Genomic DNA, 19,856 nt, shown 5'->3' with positions numbered 1-19,856 from the left:
GAGTGTGTTGAGTGAGTAGTTTATTTCATTATATTTCCTCAAGTCATGTGTATTTTGTTGTTAAGTGGTACATTTAATCTCCTTGGTTTGTTCTCCCACGATTATATATTTAAAGCGATAATGATAGAATTTGACCTGTATGTTCGCTTTCTTTCATTTGTAGACATGTAACCACCCACACCTGACTGACTGCAAGCAAAAGATTAAAAACCTTCAAATGGAACCTGCTTGTCCTGCTTTGCTCACATTCATTCAGTCCAGTGTTTTATCCTCGAACACATACATGGGTCAGAAAGCTCAATTCTATCATGGATTTTTTTTCAGTTTCAAGTTTATATGATAATTCTATTGAAGTCTTCTATAGGCTTTTGTAATGAACTTAATGTTTATAATTTAGTCTGTTATTTTTCTGCAGCAGATGCTTTGAGGACAGACCACTATAATCATGGATTGGACACTACAATCATCAGGATTGTGCATTTAAAGGAGAACCCAACCCTCTGACAGAACTCACTGTTCTTATTCCTGTGCCTCAGAACAGTTTGGTCAATATTTGTGAACATGCAGCTCTTCACTGAAGTTAGAAACCAAAGAGAGAACATTAATGTTCGATGTCAACCCGGTTTGCTCTTTAACAATGAACAGGGCTCTGATGCTGTGAGGCCATAAAATGTTTATATCATTTCTTGGCCCGAAATGAGATTCAAATTTCAAATTTTGTACCCAATTTAAAGCCAAATGAGACGTGTTAGGAGGAACACAGCACAGCTACTGTAGATTATAGGGTTAGCAAGGTAACTAATTTCCCCCCAGTGGCTCAAATTAATTTCAGCGGTAGATGATGAGAACAAACCTTTGACTTTTTTAGTCAATCGTTCCAGAGTCTGTTTTTCTGCTGTATCTGTTCATTTGCTCTCAATGTGAGTGATTCAATTAAAGACTGATGCATTTCCTGCATTCCACATTTTCATTGATCACTGACAGATTTTAATCAGTGTTTTGATGGAAGACACAGCTGCTAACATTTCAAAGTCAGTGCCGTTGTGTTGTCTATAGAGGATTCTCTGATTTCCAGCTTTAGGACAGAGTGACATGTTTTCAAACACAGACTTCACTGGTCCTGGGGCCCAGGAATCACTGGTGACATTTAAGCCTTTTATTTATTCAAAGTTGCTTTCAAACGAATGAACTGTATGTTTATGAATGTTGTGATTATTTATTTTTTACTAGTAAGTTAAACTTTGCACAGCTGTTGTTGGGCTGCTACCTTCACTCACCGCTGCAGTTTATGAACTTTAAACATTTCCTTCACCGGCACTTCCTGTTGTTTCTGGCCTTCATGTTTGCTGCTTTAATATTTCCCGTGTGTCCATGAGACAAACCGGACGAAAACTCGTTAGACTCGGTCGAGTCTTTGCCAGAATGATGTGAGTAAAGTCAGAAATATAAACCGGGGACAATCACGCAGAAACACGCTGATCCTTGTGACAGTGGGGAGGCCGGTGGAGCAGGAAGAGCCGAGGAACCAGCAGAGCAGCAGAGAGCCGCTGTTTATCCGCTGCCCTCCTGCGCTGATTGGGCAGAAAACGCGCGTTTTCTTCTTTAAAAACCAGCGACAAACATGAGGCAGAAACTGAGGCTTTGCTCTGTCAACAGCCTCCAGCGGATCTGCTCCTCTGCAGCACCACCGAAGGTAAGAGAGTTCACTTTACTCCATCAGAGCCTGTTTGGAGGATGAGTCCTTTGCATCATAAGAGAAATAAACTGAAATATTGATGCTTATTGTTTTGTTTGCAAAGAGGGAAACTCGGCACAAATGAGACGCTGAATATACTGAACAGAGTTTTTGTAGCTGCTGAATCTCTGAGAAGTGATATTATTGTTGGAGATACCAGTGGAGAGCTGATGCAGAGACGATGTGACAGAAGTTGTGCTTTTGTTATACTCTTTGTGCAGATACAGAGCAGAAAACTGTGAAACTAGGGGTGGGTGATCTCACTTTGGCATATGATCAACTTTTAATATGAATGTACAGATGCCTTCATTAAAGCTGCTATATTTAGACAGCCCTGGTTAATGTCCAGGGTTAATGCTGCTAACCTGCCCACTGCCACCTGTTAAACAGCTAGCATGCTAACCGCAGCTGGCGACAGCGGCCCTTGTTCTGCAGCCTGGAGCATTTGGCTCACAGACATATATTATATTATATTATATATTATTATATTCTTCACCTGAGCAGAACAAGAGCTAATGTCACCAGCCAATGAGACACCTGTGGTAAAGGCGGCACACAGGAGGCGGAGCAGCTGGTTAGCAGCATATTAGCAGCTGGTTAGCAGCGACTTCACTTTCAAATCAAAGCGCTTTTATATATATATATATATATATATATATATATATATATATATATATGATTGGTTGTGGCACAATTTGTACATGTAAGACAAGACAACATTGTTGGCAAGGAAGAGCTGCTAGCTAGCTAACATCTAGAGTTGGTGTCAAAGCGGCGGAAAAAGACGTCGTTACTTCCGGTTAGGACTTTCACAATAAGATCAGTGGAAACAATGTAGATCGTGATAAAGCTCGAAAGATTGACATATGACCTTTGGCCAGATCGCCCACCCCTATGCTCAAAAATGACAAGTCCAATCAGAGAGCAGGTGGTTCCTTTACCTTCATCTCTGCCTATACCCTGAAAGGTGTAGTAGATTTTCAAGCCCATGCTGTCCTCCATCTTGAAAATCTAATACACCTTTCAGGATCTGCCATGGAGCTGAACGCAACTGAATTGTCATTGACCAATCAGTAAGGTTTAAAAAGACAAAAAAAAAAAAAACACAACTTCTCTTTTTTTTTGGCACCAGTAAATGCCACTTAAACCACAACCAAGTAATGTAAGGTTTTAAAAATCTTTCCAGGATTCCTTTTTGCAGTTGGAGCTGTGTGTGGTAACCTCCTTTGAAACTGATGGGAGCTAACTTCATAACTTGCACTTGACTGAGTTTATAATGGTAAGTGAAATGAATTATTTAAAGTAAAAATGTTTCTCAATATTGTTTTGTGAGAAGCTGCCTAAAATGTCTTGATTTGCTCTGCAATAGAAAATGTATTTTCGTATAACTGCATGTTTTCATAGAGATGCCAGAACCCACCTCAGGCCAGGACCACATCCTGTATGGTGCCCCACAACCAGCAAAAAATGGTAAGTCATGGGCATGACTCCATCACATACCTATACCTAAACTAGGATCAAAAGGATTTTGAGCTTATAAAGTGATGTTCACAATAATTCCAAGTGTTGTTTTAAATCAATCTTTGTAAACCTGCAAAATCTGTGTGAGAAACTCAAGTATATACACGTGAAGACATTGTGCTTGTGTAGAGGAGATTTGTGTTTGTAAAAAGACCATGTGATTTTAAAATCTGACCAAATGAAATTAGTGGTGAGGTAACACAAAGATGCCGTGGAAGAACTGCTTTTGTCAATGTCTATGTATAGATACAAAGCAGACAACTGTGTAAAACTTGGTGTTCAAAGTTCCTACACAGTGTGTGACACTGAATTTACAAGCACACTTTTGACGCCATCCTTACAGCTTAAAATGATTGGACAAAGACAGTCCAATCACAAAGCAGAGTCCAATTAGAGAGCAGGTTTTTCTGTTATCTTCATCTCTATCGCACATCCTAAAACGTGGTAGATTTTCAAGATGGACAACAGCGCTGGCTTTAATATCTACTACACTGTTCAGGATCTGCGACAGATGAAAGCAACAGAACCACCTGCCCTTTGAGTGGAATCTGCTTTCTGATTGGACTGTCTTTGTCCAATCATTTTCAAAATGTAAGGATGGAGTCAAAATTGTACTTGTAACCTCAGGGTCGTACACTGTGAAGGAATTTTGAGCATCAAGTTCTACAGTTTGCTGCTCTGTATCTGTTCACAGATTTGGCAAAAGCACCGTCTTCCACAGTGTCTTTGCGTTACGTCACCACTGATATCAGTTGCTCAGTTTTTATTTTTCAGTACAGTTTTTCTTTTTACAAATGCAAATCATATTTGCACTTTTCACTGTACACTAATAAGACATAACAAGCTGTACTTGGTATCAAATTAGACAAAACTAGAATTATGTTCTTAGAGGGTAATTTACAACACATTAGAACAGAACTATGTTGCAAACTAAAGGGAACTTTGTCTTTTTTTTTTTTTTTTTTTTTTTTTTACAGCTTGCATAGCTTTGGTGAGCAAAGTGATGCATCAAACAGAGTTGTTACAGAGTAGCTCGTCATTTCTTCGTCATTATATCACAATGAATTACTTCACAACGAATAGAGACGGCAAGTTTCAACGCAAGTATTCATATTTGTAATCACATCCATGTTGGTTTTTTGATAAATTAGTGATGACAATCAATATACTTGTTTGGAAACTTGCTGTCTCTGATTGGTTGTAAAGGAACTTATTTGATGATATAATGATGAATTAATGAGGAACTACTCAGTAACAACTCTGTTTGATTTATCATTTTACTGACCAAGACTCTACAAGGTGTAAAATATCACTTCATCTACAACTTTGCCCTGCAATGGAAAGTCATTGTATTTAATACAGTACCATTGTATGTTTTCATAGGGATGCCAGAATCCAACTCAGGCCAATACCACACCTTGTCGTCCTCCACAACCAGCAAAAATGGTAAGTCATATTCATGACTCCACCCCATACCGATATAGGCTCAAATTAGGGTCCAAATGATTTTGAACTTGTGAAGTGATGTTCACAAATAATTCCAACGTTTGTAGTTGTAAATCAACCTTTGTAAACCTGTGAAATGAATCTGTATGAGAAAGTCAAGTCTGTGCATGGAAAAATTATTTTTTCCTTTTGACAAAGACATTTGTATTTGTTACAAAAAAAAAAGACTTTGTGACTCAAAACTATGAACAAATGATCAGTGTTGAGGTTAAGCAAAAACACTAAATAAATAAATGGTTTTGTCAACAACTGTGCTGATACAGAGCAGGAAACTGTGAAACTCTGCTGTGTGTGACCCGCTGAGTTTTAGAGTTTTCAGCTTTTTATCTGTACACAGACATTTACAAAAGCGTTTCTTTAATGTGTTAAACCCTCACCACTGACCATTTGTGTAGTTTTATTCAGAGAGTCTGTCTTTGTAGCAAATACAAATGTCTTTCTCAAAGGATGACATTTTTATTTTACATGTACAAACTTCCATTTCTCCTGTGGATTTATTTTACAGGTTTATGAAGTTTGATTTACAACTACAACTTTTGGAATTACTTGTAAACATTACTTCCCAAATTCAAAATCATTTGGACGGGGGAGTAAGTCGGGGGAGTAAGTCGGGGGAGTAAGTCGGGGGAGTAAGTCGGGGGAGTAAGTCGGGGGAGTAAGTCGGGGGAGTAAGTCGGGGGAGTAAGTCGGGGGAGTAAGTCGGGGGAGTAAGTCGGGGGAGTAAGTCGGGGGAGTAAGTCGGGGGAGTAAGTCGGGGGAGTAAGTCGGGGGAGTAAGTCGGGGGAGTAGAGATGGCTGGGCGCAGGGCCCCCTGGGGGTCGGGCTCGTCCAGCCTCGCACGAGGCAATTAGCCAATTATGCTCAATTATTTAGCTCCACCATTGGTGAGGCTGAAAAACAAGTAAATTGTGTTTGCTCAAACAACACTGATACATACATATCAGCTCATGGTTGTGCTAAAGCTTTTGCTTATGATTACATCACATACTATTGCAACAAAAACATAAAGCTAAGTAAACATATGAAAAGGACATCTAGACACACACACTTTTGTCCAGTTTCTGCAGCAGCTTTTGAGAACAACATGTGCTCAGTCCCTACAGAGACTGAATGACTAACTGTGTCCTCGGTCCTGCCCAGAGTCACAGATTATGTTGGTTGTCTGGGAGGAAAACAAAGCTTGAGACCCAAGATGAAGGCAGAGAAGGAGACTCCTTCAAAAGTCAAAGCAATTTCCCGGATTTTATTGTTTATATCTCTTGGTTTCTTCAATTCAGGTATGTCATGTTTTCTACTTTAGAATTTGCTATAAAATTGCTTCAGTATTTGCTGATGTTATGCCCCATCAAACTGATGTTATGCTAAGTTGATCACATAGTTTTGCCTCACAATGTTCTGATGTTTCTGAAATGTCTCTGGAAGATTGTGTAACTTTTAATATCACACATAGTTAACAATGTAGCAGATACATAACAACTGATTAAAGAAGTCTGGTTACTGTTTTCATTTAATTTTTCGTTTGTTTGTTTTACTATAAGGCAATCAAAAAAATACAATTTGCAGTCATAATTTTGGAATAACCTCTTGCTTCTTACAAATGCAGTGTTGCTCAATACCATTTGCATACTTTCAGTATGATCTGCAGTCACTGGGACAGCCTGTCTCTAAATTGCTAGCTGGGGATCAGAAAAAAATGTCAACATCATTGGCTGGTGATTTTAAAGTTGCATGCTTAATACACTACAGGTACTACAATATGATATGACCAGAGGTTTGTGTTAACTTCTGCATTGTTTTGCATAATATTGTAACATGTTCAATGTCACCCTTAATTATAGCATCAGAAAAAATGGACAATGCTGTGTAAACTGAATATTATAGACATCACAAAGGTAGTATTTGTTGTTGGGGTATTTGATTGCATCAGACTATGTGGGTGCTTTAACAGTCTTGTGCCCACCCTTTTGTAAGTAATACAGTAATTGTGTCTACAGACTGTACAAGAACAAGTGTTTTCAGATGTTTAGTTATTTTCAGCTGTGGCTGTGTCTCATCCCTGTTCTGCAATTGTTGTGGCTAGCACCAGAGTCACTGAGCTGCTCTGTTTCTGCAAGGCTAGCATGGCATCTGGATTGCTCCCAGTGCTCTTTTCATGAACTGCCAAGAAGGAAATTTGAACAAACAATCCTCACTTTTGTTGGCTCATGCTCGCCCATCCCAAGGACTGACAGCTGTTACCATGGTAATGTGGATCTGCCATGCAAACTGGCTCCAGTACACAGCAGTGATGGGGTGTGATGCCCACACTAGCCTTCAGTTAACTACTGTGTCACTCACTGTAGTTGAAAAAACAAAAATGCTTACTGTAATCACACAGCAAAATGAGGAACATTTACATCTTGCCTGTATGTAGGAGAAATGTCAATTATAATTGTTCATAGAGTTATTGTGATAGACAACCCAGTATCCCTACAGGGCTGATTGTATTACATTATACTGACAGGTGTTTCTGCAATTCTGTCCACCCCTTTTATATCAAGTAGGCTACACAGAACACCCATCTATGCAATGCTATACAGTGCCTACAGCACCACAAATTAATCCTCCAAAATTATCATAAAGCTGAATCAACACTCCTCTAAAATAATTTCAACAATAACTGTACTGTCAAGCATTCAGGATTTACTGCATGGCTGTTATTTGACTGCATTAGTTTTAGCTAGGTGTTCCTTATAAACTGATTATGGATATGTCAAACATAGTAGTCTGTCAGTCAACCTTAAAAACTTAAAACTCTTTTTTTCATCTTCATTGCTTGCAGTTGAACTCTGTGTTTATAGGGCAACGTTCAGTAGAGATGCAGCAGGGTAATGAGTGTATCTGCATTCACCAAAACCAAAAATCAGTCAATCACAATAAGAGATTAAAGCCGTGTGATATTTAACTTGTAGAAGTTAAGCTATGATGGAATTGTGATGATATGAGGAAAGAAAATGTAACACAGCAACATCTTGTCTGTGTTTCTCTCCAGGTGAGGTGCTGGCAGTGAATATGACTATCCCCAACACTCTAATCAGAGGTACAGTAGGAGGGGAGGCCCTTCTGTCTGTCCGCTACAGTAGTTTCAGCCTAGACCTGCCAGTCATCAAGTGGCAGCTCCAGAGGGAAAAGTCTGTCACTGTTGTCCAGTCGATTGGAACTGACATCATTGGCACCCTGAGGCCTGAGTATCGTGACCGTATCCTGGTGTTTGAGAATGGGACTCTGCTTCTCCACAACCTCAGATTCTCCGATGACGGTACTTACGACGTGGAGATCTCCATCACAGATGACACCTTTACAGGAGAGGGCAGCATCACACTCACTGTGGATGGTAGGAGGAGAAGTTCTATTGTACAATGCTGTACGGGTAATTTCAGGTTATGATCACATTAGTCTCTAATCCAACTCAAGTCCCAAGTTTGGTGATTGTTGGCTTGACTCCAGATTTGGAACACTTACTCTTGACTAATGGGCTATTAAAATAACAATGTCTGACTCCTTCCCAGCCAATAATTATGTTGGCAGTGATGTGTTCATGGTGACAAATTCAGCATAATTAACTTGCCAACCTGGTGGGTTGTGGAAATATATATTTTGAAGGGAATTTATTTGTGTGTGAGCCACACATTTATTCTCATGATTGAAGCTTTTTGTGCCCAGAAAAATCTTTGTGGACGTGTAGGATCTCCAAGTCCACTCTAGATTCGCGAGTCATATCTGCATGATGTCAGGTTTCAGAGATATTTCAGGCTGGACTGAAGCCATTTTCATGCCCTGCTCCTCAAAGGAAGACCCCACATTGCCTGGATGCACCCTAAATACCAGTGTGCAACTGTTAACCCAGCTTCAAGCAGTTTCCCAAAATGCTGAGATGTTCTACTAAAACTGTCCAATGTTTGAAAAGCTACCCTACCTGACAGATTTAAAAGCCTTACATAGATACCGACACAGGTGCTTTCACTTTGCCATTTTGGTGGGTAGTGTTAAGCTAGGAGTTATTTGAGGACACTGGACTCCATGTGCACCTCCATGCACTTCTTGTGCCCTTGTTGTGTAGAAGATAGGACAGGAAAACCCAGTTAAATGGAGTGCAGGCAGCTTGTGAGGCAACGGGTATGGTGACGAATGTCTTGTGGAGATGCGTTTTTTTCCCACAGCTCTTAAGTGGTGGCAGAGACACTACAGAACATTTTGTAATCAGATTCAGCCACTACAAGCCATGTGAAATACGTGGTTTTTGGTATGCTGTTTATGCTGTTGGTACATGTTGTATTTTGTTTACTTGTCACAGTTACAGCCATGTAGGACTGAAATGGAGGTTGCAGCTCAGTCACACTGGCATGAGGGAGTTGTCAACCAAACAAACTGTACAAGCCTGCACAGTCCTGAGAAGAGGTCTGATCAGCCAAAATAACTCAAAACACCTGTGTGGGTGTGCAGAGACTTCAATGTATGAGAAAAAAATATTAAAATGTAGAATTTGTGTGCTTGGTTTATGAACATAGATAACATATATATTTGTAAAATATCATCTAGGTGTGTGTTTGTGTGTGTCTATGGACTACACTACTAGATATTGTGTACGGTGATAATAATGATATGCATGTGGTGACCATAGACCACTTGTTGCTCATGCTCACCTCTAACCTAACAGAGACAGATCTTGCCAGCTTGACAAGCAAGGAGGTTAGTGGAAAACACCTCCTAATATGTTGCAGTTCAGTGGTGTATGTCATAGTGGAAGAATGACATCAGCCCTGCCCACATAGAAGCCTGAGTGAAGGTCACCTGTATCCTGGAGAAGAGTAGGAGGGGGATATGACGTTCCACAGGAGCCAGTCTGTGTCAAGGAGACCCCTTCTTCCTACTCTACTGCAGAGAATGCAGTCCCCTGTTAAAAATGCCTCTTAAGAGCCATCTACAATACATTAATATGCTATGTTTCCATCAGCCAAATGTCATGAATTTTCCAAGTGGCATACCTCAATATAATTATTCATTATATAATATTTTTTGTCAATTTCCAGAAAATTGCACGATAATTAATTGTACTTTCACACTTGGGACTTGACTGTCAAGACTTTGTTTGACTTGTAAAACAAAACAAAAAAACAAATGTCTTGTCTTCCTCTGCATAATAACCCACAGTCTAACATATAAATCCATATCACTTTAGTCTAAAGAAACACCAACAAAACAGCCAGGTTGATACTATCGGTTGATATTAGCTTATCATAGATTAATTGGTATCAGCATATATTTTATATGCAATAAACTGCAGATTTCTGATGAAAGGCTGAATGAAAGAAAGATAGTACATAAAAAAATATGGGACTTACATTCATCGGGTGAACAGAACACAACTCTAAATTCACCCTAATTTTGCTATGTATCAGCAAGATGTGCGTATTAGTAATTATTAGTACTAGTAAGCAGTAGTAGTAATTGATAATTAGTTTTGTGTTTGCAGCTTGTCTCTGCTGCCCCAAAGTAGCCAAAAATCTGTTCAGAATTAAGAATTAAAAAGAGCAATTTCTTCTGGTTTGTGAAATGTTTTTTTCTAAAATAGCTGTTTGTTGTAATATTGTATAGACCTAAATGTTACTGTACATACAACATAGAAAGCAGTTTGTTACTGTACTTTCTTTTTGTTTATTTACATGTGAAAACTATTGTATTTACTGTCACCTATATCCAGAACCAATATCCAGGCCCTATATCCACATGGAGGCTTCATCAGTACTGGAGCTCAGTGAGAACGTCATCCTCAACTGCTCCCATGACAATGGAACCAGGACTACATACAGGTGGTTCAAAGGTGGAAAGCCTCAGACCAATGAAACAAGATTCGTGTTGTCACCTGACCAGAAGCTCTTGACCATCACACGAGTGTTGATGGCAGATGATGATATCTACAGCTGCGCAGTGGAGAATCCTGTGGGCAATATGTCAAGCCTACCTATCAGATTGACTGTCTACAGTATGTGATACTGTCTTTGTTCTTTGTTACAGTGATAGCAAGAGCTAAACCCATCGTGCTAGACACAGTGACATGGGCAGCAGGAGGTAGATCTGTTAACTACAGTATACAGTATACTGTTTGACAGGAGAACACAGAAGAACACAAATAAAAAAACCTAAATCACATGACGCAAACAGTTTGAAACATTAGAACCAAAGACCCATGTTTCAGTTTTTATATTCTATCAACAATTCAGTCAGATCTGAAAGTTAAAATGCTATTTAAATACTACTAGAAAAGGTAGTTTCTTCTACTTAATTGTTTCTGTAGCACTGGTATTTTTATAAACACTGGCTTAATCTTTCACTTGGGTGACACTATCGGTGTGCTTTAACCATGTCTCTGTAACCTGATACATAAATACATTATATGTCATTATATGTCCACAAAAAAGGCTTGTGGATTCTGAAACTATAACTAGTTTCGGCAACAGAGGAAAATAACTCCAATCAGAGAATCAGGTCAGAGAGGACACTCCAGTCACTGGACTAAATTGCAGAAAGGCAGAAAGTTAACCACAAATGAATATATAATTTAAATAACATCTAGACAATAAAGTTATTTAAGCTATTTTACAGTTGCTGGGCTAAAATTTGTTATTGTTAACAATGTGACCAACTTCCCAGCCAAACTCTGTGAGGCAGGACTTAGTCACAGTGAAGCTTTGAGCTAAATGCTAATATGTCTTTTTGGCAAGTGTCTAGTGTGCTAACATTTGTTATGTCCTGTATAGTGTGTTTCAGTGTATCTGCCTTCTGTTTAACAGCTTAAGAGGAACAGACCAATCATTAGTTCCAACCAATCAGTGGCAGCTGATCCACCCATAAAAGGCTCTTTCTGACAGGAGACTTTGCAGGAGTAGTCTCCCCACACCACCTTGATTGTTCTTTGATTTGGTTTTAATTCATTTACTTATTATACGTACAATTTGGTTTAAATTTTTATCAGCTTCACAGTACAGTTTGCAAATACATTTTTCAAATATATTTTAACAATTGTACTATGTAAAATCCTTTCTTGCAGGTTCCTGTGTTGTTCTGTTCACTGTTAATATTCATTAGCTGTAATCTTAAATCCTACCAGAAAGAAGTTCCCTTTATATCATTCTTTCCACTGGAGGTATCTTCCTCCTCATCACCTTGGTAACAGTATGTGCCTGCTGGACACCTTCCAAAAAGTAAGAATTGTTATCAGCCTTTCAAATCAACCTCAAATAATGTCAGACTGATTTTAGAAATGCAATGATAACATTTTGTCTTTGTTAGGCCAAGACATCCACCTAGAAAGCCTCTCTCCAGGTTTTATGAACGCTCTCATCGCTCAACAATCAATACCAGAGGTAAGTAAATAATATTCTACTGTATTGATACTTAATACAAAAAGTGATCAGCTAATCTAACATGAGGCTGGAGTAGTCCCTATCATGAAATCAGACAAGGTGCATGATAGACTGTCCAATGTTTTGTCTCTGCTTTGCCACAGATGATGTGCCTCCAAAAATGACAGAGCATAATGGAATAAATGCAGTAACTTCGCTTTACATACTGCAGCAAAAGGTAACACTCTCTCACCACCACTCTGAATTTATTAGATTCTGTGACTCACAAAAGGTAGCAAGACTAAAAATCTGCAGCAATTCTAGTTGTTCCTGGATCATACCCCACAATAGAAACAGCAGAGTGACCTTTTTTTTCTTTTTATACAGCATTATATAAAATAGATAAATAAATACTGTTTTATTAAATGAACTTTGTTTAGCAGAGATTGCATTTAGGCTGAAGTTGTCTTGTTTTGCAGGATCCCTCCATGGATGACTCATCCAGCAACAGTATCGGATCTCCTTCTGAATTTGACAACCCACCGTGCTACACCAGTTACCCCAAGTACACCACTTCTCTTACAAAGTCCCCTGGGTCCCCTACCTGCTCCACCCATAGGTACACCTGAAAGCCCGTCAGCTAACACTCTCTACGTCACAGCAACTGGGAGGTCAGACTGTCCTAGTGTATACGTCTCCTGATGGCAACTCCCTGCAAATCCGTCGGGAGTTAGGAAACGGTCTCGAAACCATTTTCTGGGGCTTTACAATGTCATTACTGCTTGTTGATATTATTAAAGTAAACTGTGACTTAAATAGCAGTTGCTTTTAAGATTAGAAGCACAGCCTGTAGGGAAATGTGAAGGGAGTATTACATCAGACATTTTTGAAATGGCTTTGAAGTCTGGGTTCACCACACACCACTACTGTCACTGGTTACTGGAACTACAAAACCAGAAATTAGGGGTTTGGCATGTAGTCTTCATAAAGCTTAGGTGGGGTTGGTAAGATGTAGCTGTTGTGTAATGGAGAGAATGTCATTTGAATGGCAAACACTCCTGCCCATCCATACTTCTGTTTACGCTTTACTGTCATTTCAAAATCATCACCATACAACATGGGATTTGTTGTTTATAAAGGTTAAATGTGAAAAAGAGTATTGATAAATTTCATATAAAAATAAATAAATAAATACAATAAAAATCACCCTTAGAAATGCTATTCTGTTACAGTGTTATGGATATTTTCTGTAGTGTTCAATGAAATCCAGCAGTTACTGTGTAATATTCTGTGATAACTTTTTTTTTTTAGTTCTACTAGATTATTTAATAGCATTCTCAATGAGAGGAAAGACAACACTATGTTGAAGGAGGGGTCATAGTATTAAAATTTTATACAAACTTAAATAAAAATGTGAAATTCTCAAAACAAAGAGTGAGAAGAATGTTTCTCAAGTTTATTGTACTAGTTCTGCTGTACTCTTTGAGTCTTTATGGCCTTTAAGATGTGCCTCTTGGCTTAGTTACTCGCAAAATGCGTGCTCTTAAATAACACAAATACTTGAACATGCTTTTTGCAAACGAACATACAGGACAGCTCCCCTCATCTACACCCCAACCCCTTGCAGATCCTTCATCCACACTCTACTGCTGTGGAAGGTATGGCTTTTCTGTACTAATCTGTACTAATCCTGGTTGTACTAAGAATCTGCATAGGAGGGTACGCCAGGTCCTTGTTATTGACTGCAGGCTACCTGTTGTGGGATCAGGAGATTCTCCAGCAGCTGGACCTGGCTCACCACTCACAAGTTCAGTGTCATCCTGACATGCAGGTACATTACATGTAACCATGCACACATACACATATAACATGTCTTTGTGCAGTGTGGAAAAATATTAGTCAAAAGTATAGTCAAAATAATTTATTAACGTTTCAAAGATATGTCTGTGACAAATGGGTTACTCATCTTCTGCATGAGTGAGGCCTGGGGAAGAGTCCAGCCCAGATTACTGGCCAGCTAAAAGAGAACCCCAGCAAAGAGGCTGGAGGATATCAAGGCTAACATCCACATACAGAGAAGGTTTGAAAAACTATTATTGTCACCTATAATATATAGTCAATCCTTGTAAATATTGCTCTGATTACTGATTGTTGTATTTCCAGAAATTGACTGAACCTGCTGAGGTTGCCCTCGCATGCAAGGAGGTGACACTGGTTAACTCATGATACATTTTCCCCTTCTTGGTGTTTTGTTTGCCTATGAGGATTCTTACGTGAAATATTTTAATGTGCATAAGAATGTTTTGACTTCTGATATGAGTATGAATATTTCAAAAACAAGTTAATAAATAGATAAGTCAATCAACAGAAAATTTTAAATTTTCATAATGATTAAAAACGTAGTACAAATACCGTCACATATATACCAGTCATATAACACAAAGGTTGCTAAATACAGCTTCACAAATTATTTTTTCTGCGTGTTTCATATTTTAGTGAAAGTAATATTTCGGGGTTTCTGCAATGTGTCTTAATGTTTGTTACTACTGACAGCGTGAGAGGTGCAAATTGAAAGTGTAGACAAGTCTTTCAAGTATGAAAATATACATTTAAATTCTAGAAAGTAAGTACTAAAACTGTACAAAATTATGGATGTTACAAGCATCAATACCTGTCATGGTCACTGCCATAAATCTAGGTCATCCCTTGTATTTCCTGTCCTCCCCTATCTGTCTCTCTCTGTGTTTGTGTGTGTGGGCAGTGGGTGTGGTGCTCCTCGCTTTAACCTGGCTGCCTAACTACTAATCTGTCTACTCACCTGTTCTCCATCATCTCATCAGCCAAGCAGTATTTAAATACCAGTTCTTCGTCCTCTCTTTCCCAGTTTGTTGCTTCAGCCAGTTTGGTACTAATTGCGCTTTGGTGCTAAAATTGGGTATTCTGAAATTTCTCCTCATGTTTCTGAAATAATCAGTTTCCTTGGGCCACCCCCGCTTACTTACCAGCTCCTCACCACCCTCTGACTTCCCTCAAGCCACTGCCTCACCTGCCAGCTCCTCCCCCATCATTCCATGCTCAGCATAGCCCTGCCATTTGTGAGTTATCCTTAGGTCGCTGGTTCAACTCCGGCTCGAAGGACGAGCTTTTCGTTGGGGTCATTTGTAGCTCCTCAGGTGACTTGGATATAAAAAGACGTAGGTTTCAACCCTTGATTGGTTCAGGGACAAAGTGCATCCAAGTTCAGACTTGATCAACCTCCTGTACTTCATCCGTTTGGAAAACATCACGTTAAGGAAATCCCTCTCAGAGACATACATTTGGTTTCAGTGGTCAATTTGCTCAGCCAAAAATGAACATTTTTTCCACATATGTGTCCTCACGTGTGAATGGAATCGAAAGATATAGCACAAGAAATTTGGCCTTTTGCCATGTTCCACTCTCCATACTGTTGGCTCTTTGAAAAGCTTGGTTATGCCAAGTGTCTGTCTCGTGCAAAAATGGAACAACTGAGCCATGAGCTGCTCCTTCGATAGCTCAGTTGGTAGAGCGGAGGACTGTAGGTTCCTAGTGGCAGTTATCCTTAGGTCGCTGGTTCAATTCCGGCTCGAAGGACGTGCTTTTCGTTGGGGTCATTTGGACTTCCTCAGGTGACTAGGATTTAAAAACAAACATCAGAGACGTAGGTTTCAACCCTTGATTGGTTCAGAGGAAAGACAGCATCCAAGTTCAGACTTGATCAACCTTCTGTACTTCATCCGTTTGGAAAACATCACGTGAAGGAAATCTCTCTCAGAGACATACATTTGGTTTCAGTGGTCAATTTGCTCAGCCAAAAATGAACATTTTCTCCACATATGTGTCCTCACGTGTGAATGGAATCGAAAGATATAGCACAGGAAATGTGGCCTTTTGCCATGTTCCACTCTCTATACTGTTGGCTCCTTGAAAAGCTTGGTTATGCCAAGTGTCTGTCTCATGCAAAAACGGAACAACTAAACCATGAGCTGCTCCTTCGATAGCTCAGTTGGTAGAGCGGAGGACTGTAGGTTCATAGTGGCAGTTATCCTTAGGTCGCTGGTTCAACTCCGGCTCGAAGGACGTGCTTTTCGTTGGGGTCATTTGTACCTCCTCAGGTGACTAAGATATAAAAAGACGTAGGTTTCAGCCCTTGAGTGGTTCAGGGACAAAGTGCATCCAAGTTCAAATGTGATCAAGCTCATGTACTTCATCCGTTTGGAAAACATCACATTAAGGAAATCCCTCTCAGAGACATACATTTGGTTTCAGTGGTCAATTTGCTCAGCCAAAAATGAACATTTTTTCCACATATGTGTCCTCACGTGTGAATGGAATCGAAAGATATAGCACAAGAAATTTGGCCTTTTGCCATGTTCCACTCTCCATACTGTTGGCTCTTTGAAAAGCTTGGTTATGCCAAGTGTCTGTCTCGTGCAAAAATGGAACAACTGAGCCATGAGCTGCTCCTTCGATAGCTCAGTTGGTAGAGCGGAGGACTGTAGGTTCCTAGTGGCAGTTATCCTTAGGTCGCTGGTTCAATTCTGGCTCGAAGGACGTGCTTTTCGTTGGGGTCATTTGGACTTCCTCAGGAGACTAGGATATAAAAAGATGTAGGTTTCAGCCCTTGAGTGGTTCAGGGACAAAGTGCATCCAAGTTCAAACGTGATCAAGCTCATGTACTTCATCCGTTTGGAAAACATCACGTTAAGGAAATCCCTCTCAGAGACATACATTTGGTTTCAGTGGTCAATTTGCTCAGCCAAAAATGAACATTTTTTCCACATATGTGTCCTCACGTGTGAATGGAATCGAAAGATATAGCACAAGAAATTTGGCCTTTTGCCATGTTCCACTCTCCATACTGTTGGCTCTTTGAAAAGCTTGGTTATGCCAAGTGTCTGTCTCGTGCAAAAATGGAACAACTGAGCCATGAGCTGCTCCTTCGATAGCTCAGTTGGTAGAGCGGAGGACTGTAGGTTCCTAGTGGCAGTTATCCTTAGGTCGCTGGTTCAATTCCGGCTCGAAGGACGTGCTTTTCGTTGGGGTCATTTGGACTTCCTCAGGTGACTAGGATTTAAAAACAAACATCAGAGACGTAGGTTTCAACCCTTGATTGGTTCAGGGACAAAGTGCATCCAAGTTCAAATGTGGTCAACCTCCTGTACTTCATCCGTTTGGAAACCATCACGTTAAGGAAATCCCTTTCAGAGACATACATTTGGTTTCAGTGGTCAATTTGCTCAGCCAAAAATGAACATTTTCTCCACATTTGTCCTCACGTGTGAATGGAATTGAAAGATATAGCACAAGAAATGTGGCCTTTTGCCATGTTCCACTCTCCATACTGTTGGCTCTTTGAAAAGCTTGGTTATGCCAAGTGTCTGTCTCGTGCAAAAATGGAACAACTGAGCCATGAGCTGCTCCTTCGTTAGCTCAGTTGGTAGAGCGGAGGACTGTAGGTTCATAGTGGCAGTTATTCTTAGGTCGCTGGTTCAACTCCGGCTCGAAGGACGTGCTTTTCATTGGGGTCATTTGTATCTCCTCAGGTGACTAGGATATAAAAAGACGTAGGTTTCAGCCCTTGAGTGGTTCAGGGACAAAGTGCATCCAAGTTCAAATGTGATCAAGCTCATGTACTTCATCCGTTTGGAAAACATCATGTTAAGGAAATCCCTCTCAGAGACATACATTTGGTTTCAGTGGTCAATTTGCTCAGCCAAAAATGAACATTTTTTCCACATATGTGTCCTCACGTGTGAATGGAATCAAAAGATATAGCACAAGAAATTTGGCCTTTTGCCATGTTCCACTCTCTATACTGTTGGCTCTTTGAAAAGCTTGGTTATGCCAAGTGTCTGTCTCGTGCAAAAATGGAACAACTGAGCCATGAGCTGCTCCTTCGATAGCTCAGTTGGTAGAGCGGAGGACTGTAGGTTCCTAGTGGCAGTTATCCTTAGGTCGCTGGTTCAATTCCGGCTCGAAGGATGTGCTTTTCGTTGGGGTCATTTGGACTTCCTCAGGTGACTAGGATTTAAAAACAAACATCAGAGACGTAGGTTTCAACCCTTGATTGGTTCAGAGGAAAGACAGCATCCAAGTTCAGACTTGATCAACCTTCTGTACTTCATCCGTTTGGAAAACATCACGTGAAGGAAATCCCTCTCAGAGACATACATTTGGTTTCAGTGGTCAATTTGCTCAGCCAAAAATGAACATTTTCTCCACATATGTGTCCTCACGTGTGAATGGAATCGAAAGATATAGCACAGGAAATGTGGCCTTTTGCCATGTTCCACTCTCTATACTGTTGGCTCTTTGAAAAGCTTGGTTATGCCAAGTGTCTGTCTCATGCAAAAACGGAACAACTAAACCATGAGCTGCTCCTTCGATAGCTCAGTTGGTAGAGCGGAGGACTGTAGGTTCATAGTGGCAGTTATCCTTAGGTCGCTGGTTCAACTCCGGCTCGAAGGACGTGCTTTTCGTTGGGGTCATTTGGACTTCCTCAGGTGACTAGGATTTAAAAACAAACATCAGAGACGTAGGTTTCAACCCTTGATTGGTTCAGGGACAAAGTGCATCCAAGTTCAGACTTGATCAACCTTCTGTACTTCATCCGTTTGGAAACCATCACGTTAAGGAAATCCCTTTCAGAGACATACATTTGGTTTCAGTGGTCAATTTGCTCAGCCAAAAATGAACATTTTCTCCACATATGTGTCCTCACGTGTGAATGGAATTGAAAGATATAGCACAAGAAATGTGGCCTTTTGCCATGTTCCACTCTCTATACTGTTGGCTCTTTGAAAAGCTTGGTTATGCCAAGTGTCTGTCTCATGCAAAAACGGAACAACTGAACCATGAGCTGCTCCTTCGATAGCTCAGTTGGTAGAGCGGAGGACTGTAGGTTCATAGTGGCAGTTATCCTCTGTCACTGGTTCAACTCCAGCTCAAAGGATGTGCTTTTCGTTGGGGTCATTTGTACCTCCTCAGGTGACATGGATACAACGATAATCGTCAGAGGTGTACGTTTCAACCCTTAACTGGAGCTTAACTCTACACCTCTTGTTACGGGCAGTCTTCCGAGCTGCTCTGGTTTCCTGACAGCTTCCAATACACTGAGCCTTGCCTCCATTCCAGAAAATAAACTACTTTCATCACATTTACCACAGTGGCATGTGCTGACTTTTAGGAAAGCAGAACCAAGCAAAAAAATCACTTCTATCAAAATACTTACCATTAACTGACAATGAAATACTCCAATGACTGCAATGAATGTTTTTATTGTCTGGACTCGAGTTGGGAAACACAGATATGCAGGAACTTTGGTAGGAAGGAGTCTAGCATTTATTTACTGATGAACAGCCTCAAGTGCACATACGTTGCTTCTCTGGTAACTGCTAACTACCTAGCTAACTCTCTGTTCTGGTTGCCAGCATCACTGCTCTCTTTCTCCCTTTTGCTCTCTCTCGCTCTCTGTCTCTCTTTCTCTTTCTCTCCCGCTACACACACAGCTTGCTTACGGATCCATTACTGAAAGTAGCCGTTCTACTCCTGTAACAATATTCTGTCTCAAACTTACTGCAGATCATGCACAGAGATGATGAATCAGTGTAATTTGCTCGCTTACTTGCTACTGCTGCCTCTTAACGCTTAAAGCAGCAGTCGGCAGGCTTGCGAAAATCCAGGACTTGGGC

General features: G+C 40.2%; 1 protein-coding gene and 7 non-coding genes across 10 annotated transcripts; all 8 read left to right on the top strand.

Moving 5' to 3' along the window:
* Positions 1–1,628: 1,628 nt before the first annotated feature.
* Positions 1,629–13,576, top strand: LOC139607925 (hepatic and glial cell adhesion molecule-like). 3 transcript variants are annotated; one of them, XM_071461273.1, is made up of 11 exons: positions 1,629–1,693; positions 2,922–3,014; positions 3,140–3,205; positions 4,640–4,702; positions 5,903–6,039; positions 7,794–8,135; positions 10,503–10,784; positions 11,910–12,003; positions 12,092–12,165; positions 12,309–12,382; positions 12,624–13,576. In XM_071461273.1, the coding sequence occupies exons 5-11, from the start codon at positions 5,955–5,957 to the stop codon at positions 12,771–12,773; spliced, it is 1,101 nt and encodes a 366-aa protein (XP_071317374.1). In that variant the 5' UTR covers positions 1,629–1,693; positions 2,922–3,014; positions 3,140–3,205; positions 4,640–4,702; positions 5,903–5,954; the 3' UTR covers positions 12,774–13,576. The 3 variants fall into 3 exon arrangements, with proteins under 3 accessions (XP_071317374.1, XP_071317375.1, XP_071317376.1); XM_071461274.1 differs by lacking the exon at positions 1,629–1,693 and adding an exon at positions 2,743–2,808; XM_071461275.1 differs by lacking the exon at positions 1,629–1,693 and having other exon boundaries at positions 2,893–3,014.
* Positions 13,577–15,667: 2,091 nt separating this feature from the next.
* Positions 15,668–15,756, top strand: trnay-gua (transfer RNA tyrosine (anticodon GUA)). Its single transcript is given in 2 exon segments — positions 15,668–15,704; positions 15,721–15,756. It is a non-coding gene; the product is annotated as a tRNA-Tyr (tRNA).
* Positions 15,757–16,153: 397 nt separating this feature from the next.
* Positions 16,154–16,242, top strand: trnay-gua (transfer RNA tyrosine (anticodon GUA)). Its single transcript is given in 2 exon segments — positions 16,154–16,190; positions 16,207–16,242. It is a non-coding gene; the product is annotated as a tRNA-Tyr (tRNA).
* A 385-nt stretch (positions 16,243–16,627) lies between these two features.
* Positions 16,628–16,716, top strand: trnay-gua (transfer RNA tyrosine (anticodon GUA)). The gene is given in 2 exon segments: positions 16,628–16,664; positions 16,681–16,716. It is a non-coding gene; the product is annotated as a tRNA-Tyr (tRNA).
* Positions 16,717–17,101: 385 nt separating this feature from the next.
* On the top strand, positions 17,102–17,190 carry trnay-gua (transfer RNA tyrosine (anticodon GUA)). Its single transcript is given in 2 exon segments — positions 17,102–17,138; positions 17,155–17,190. It is a non-coding gene; the product is annotated as a tRNA-Tyr (tRNA).
* Positions 17,191–17,584: 394 nt separating this feature from the next.
* Positions 17,585–17,673, top strand: trnay-gua (transfer RNA tyrosine (anticodon GUA)). Its single transcript is given in 2 exon segments — positions 17,585–17,621; positions 17,638–17,673. It is a non-coding gene; the product is annotated as a tRNA-Tyr (tRNA).
* Positions 17,674–18,058: 385 nt separating this feature from the next.
* trnay-gua (transfer RNA tyrosine (anticodon GUA)) lies at positions 18,059–18,147 on the top strand. Its single transcript is given in 2 exon segments — positions 18,059–18,095; positions 18,112–18,147. It is a non-coding gene; the product is annotated as a tRNA-Tyr (tRNA).
* Positions 18,148–18,544: 397 nt separating this feature from the next.
* On the top strand, positions 18,545–18,633 carry trnay-gua (transfer RNA tyrosine (anticodon GUA)). The gene is given in 2 exon segments: positions 18,545–18,581; positions 18,598–18,633. It is a non-coding gene; the product is annotated as a tRNA-Tyr (tRNA).
* Positions 18,634–19,856: the final 1,223 nt, after the last annotated feature.

Source organism: Trachinotus anak, unplaced genomic scaffold, assembly GCF_046630095.1.
Source record: "Trachinotus anak isolate AG129_WGS33_773 ecotype Australia unplaced genomic scaffold, CSIRO_AGI_Tana_v1 ptg000024l, whole genome shotgun sequence".
NCBI classification, from domain to species: domain Eukaryota; kingdom Metazoa; phylum Chordata; class Actinopteri; order Carangiformes; family Carangidae; genus Trachinotus; species Trachinotus anak.
This window is presented reverse-complemented; position numbering and strand designations above follow the sequence as displayed.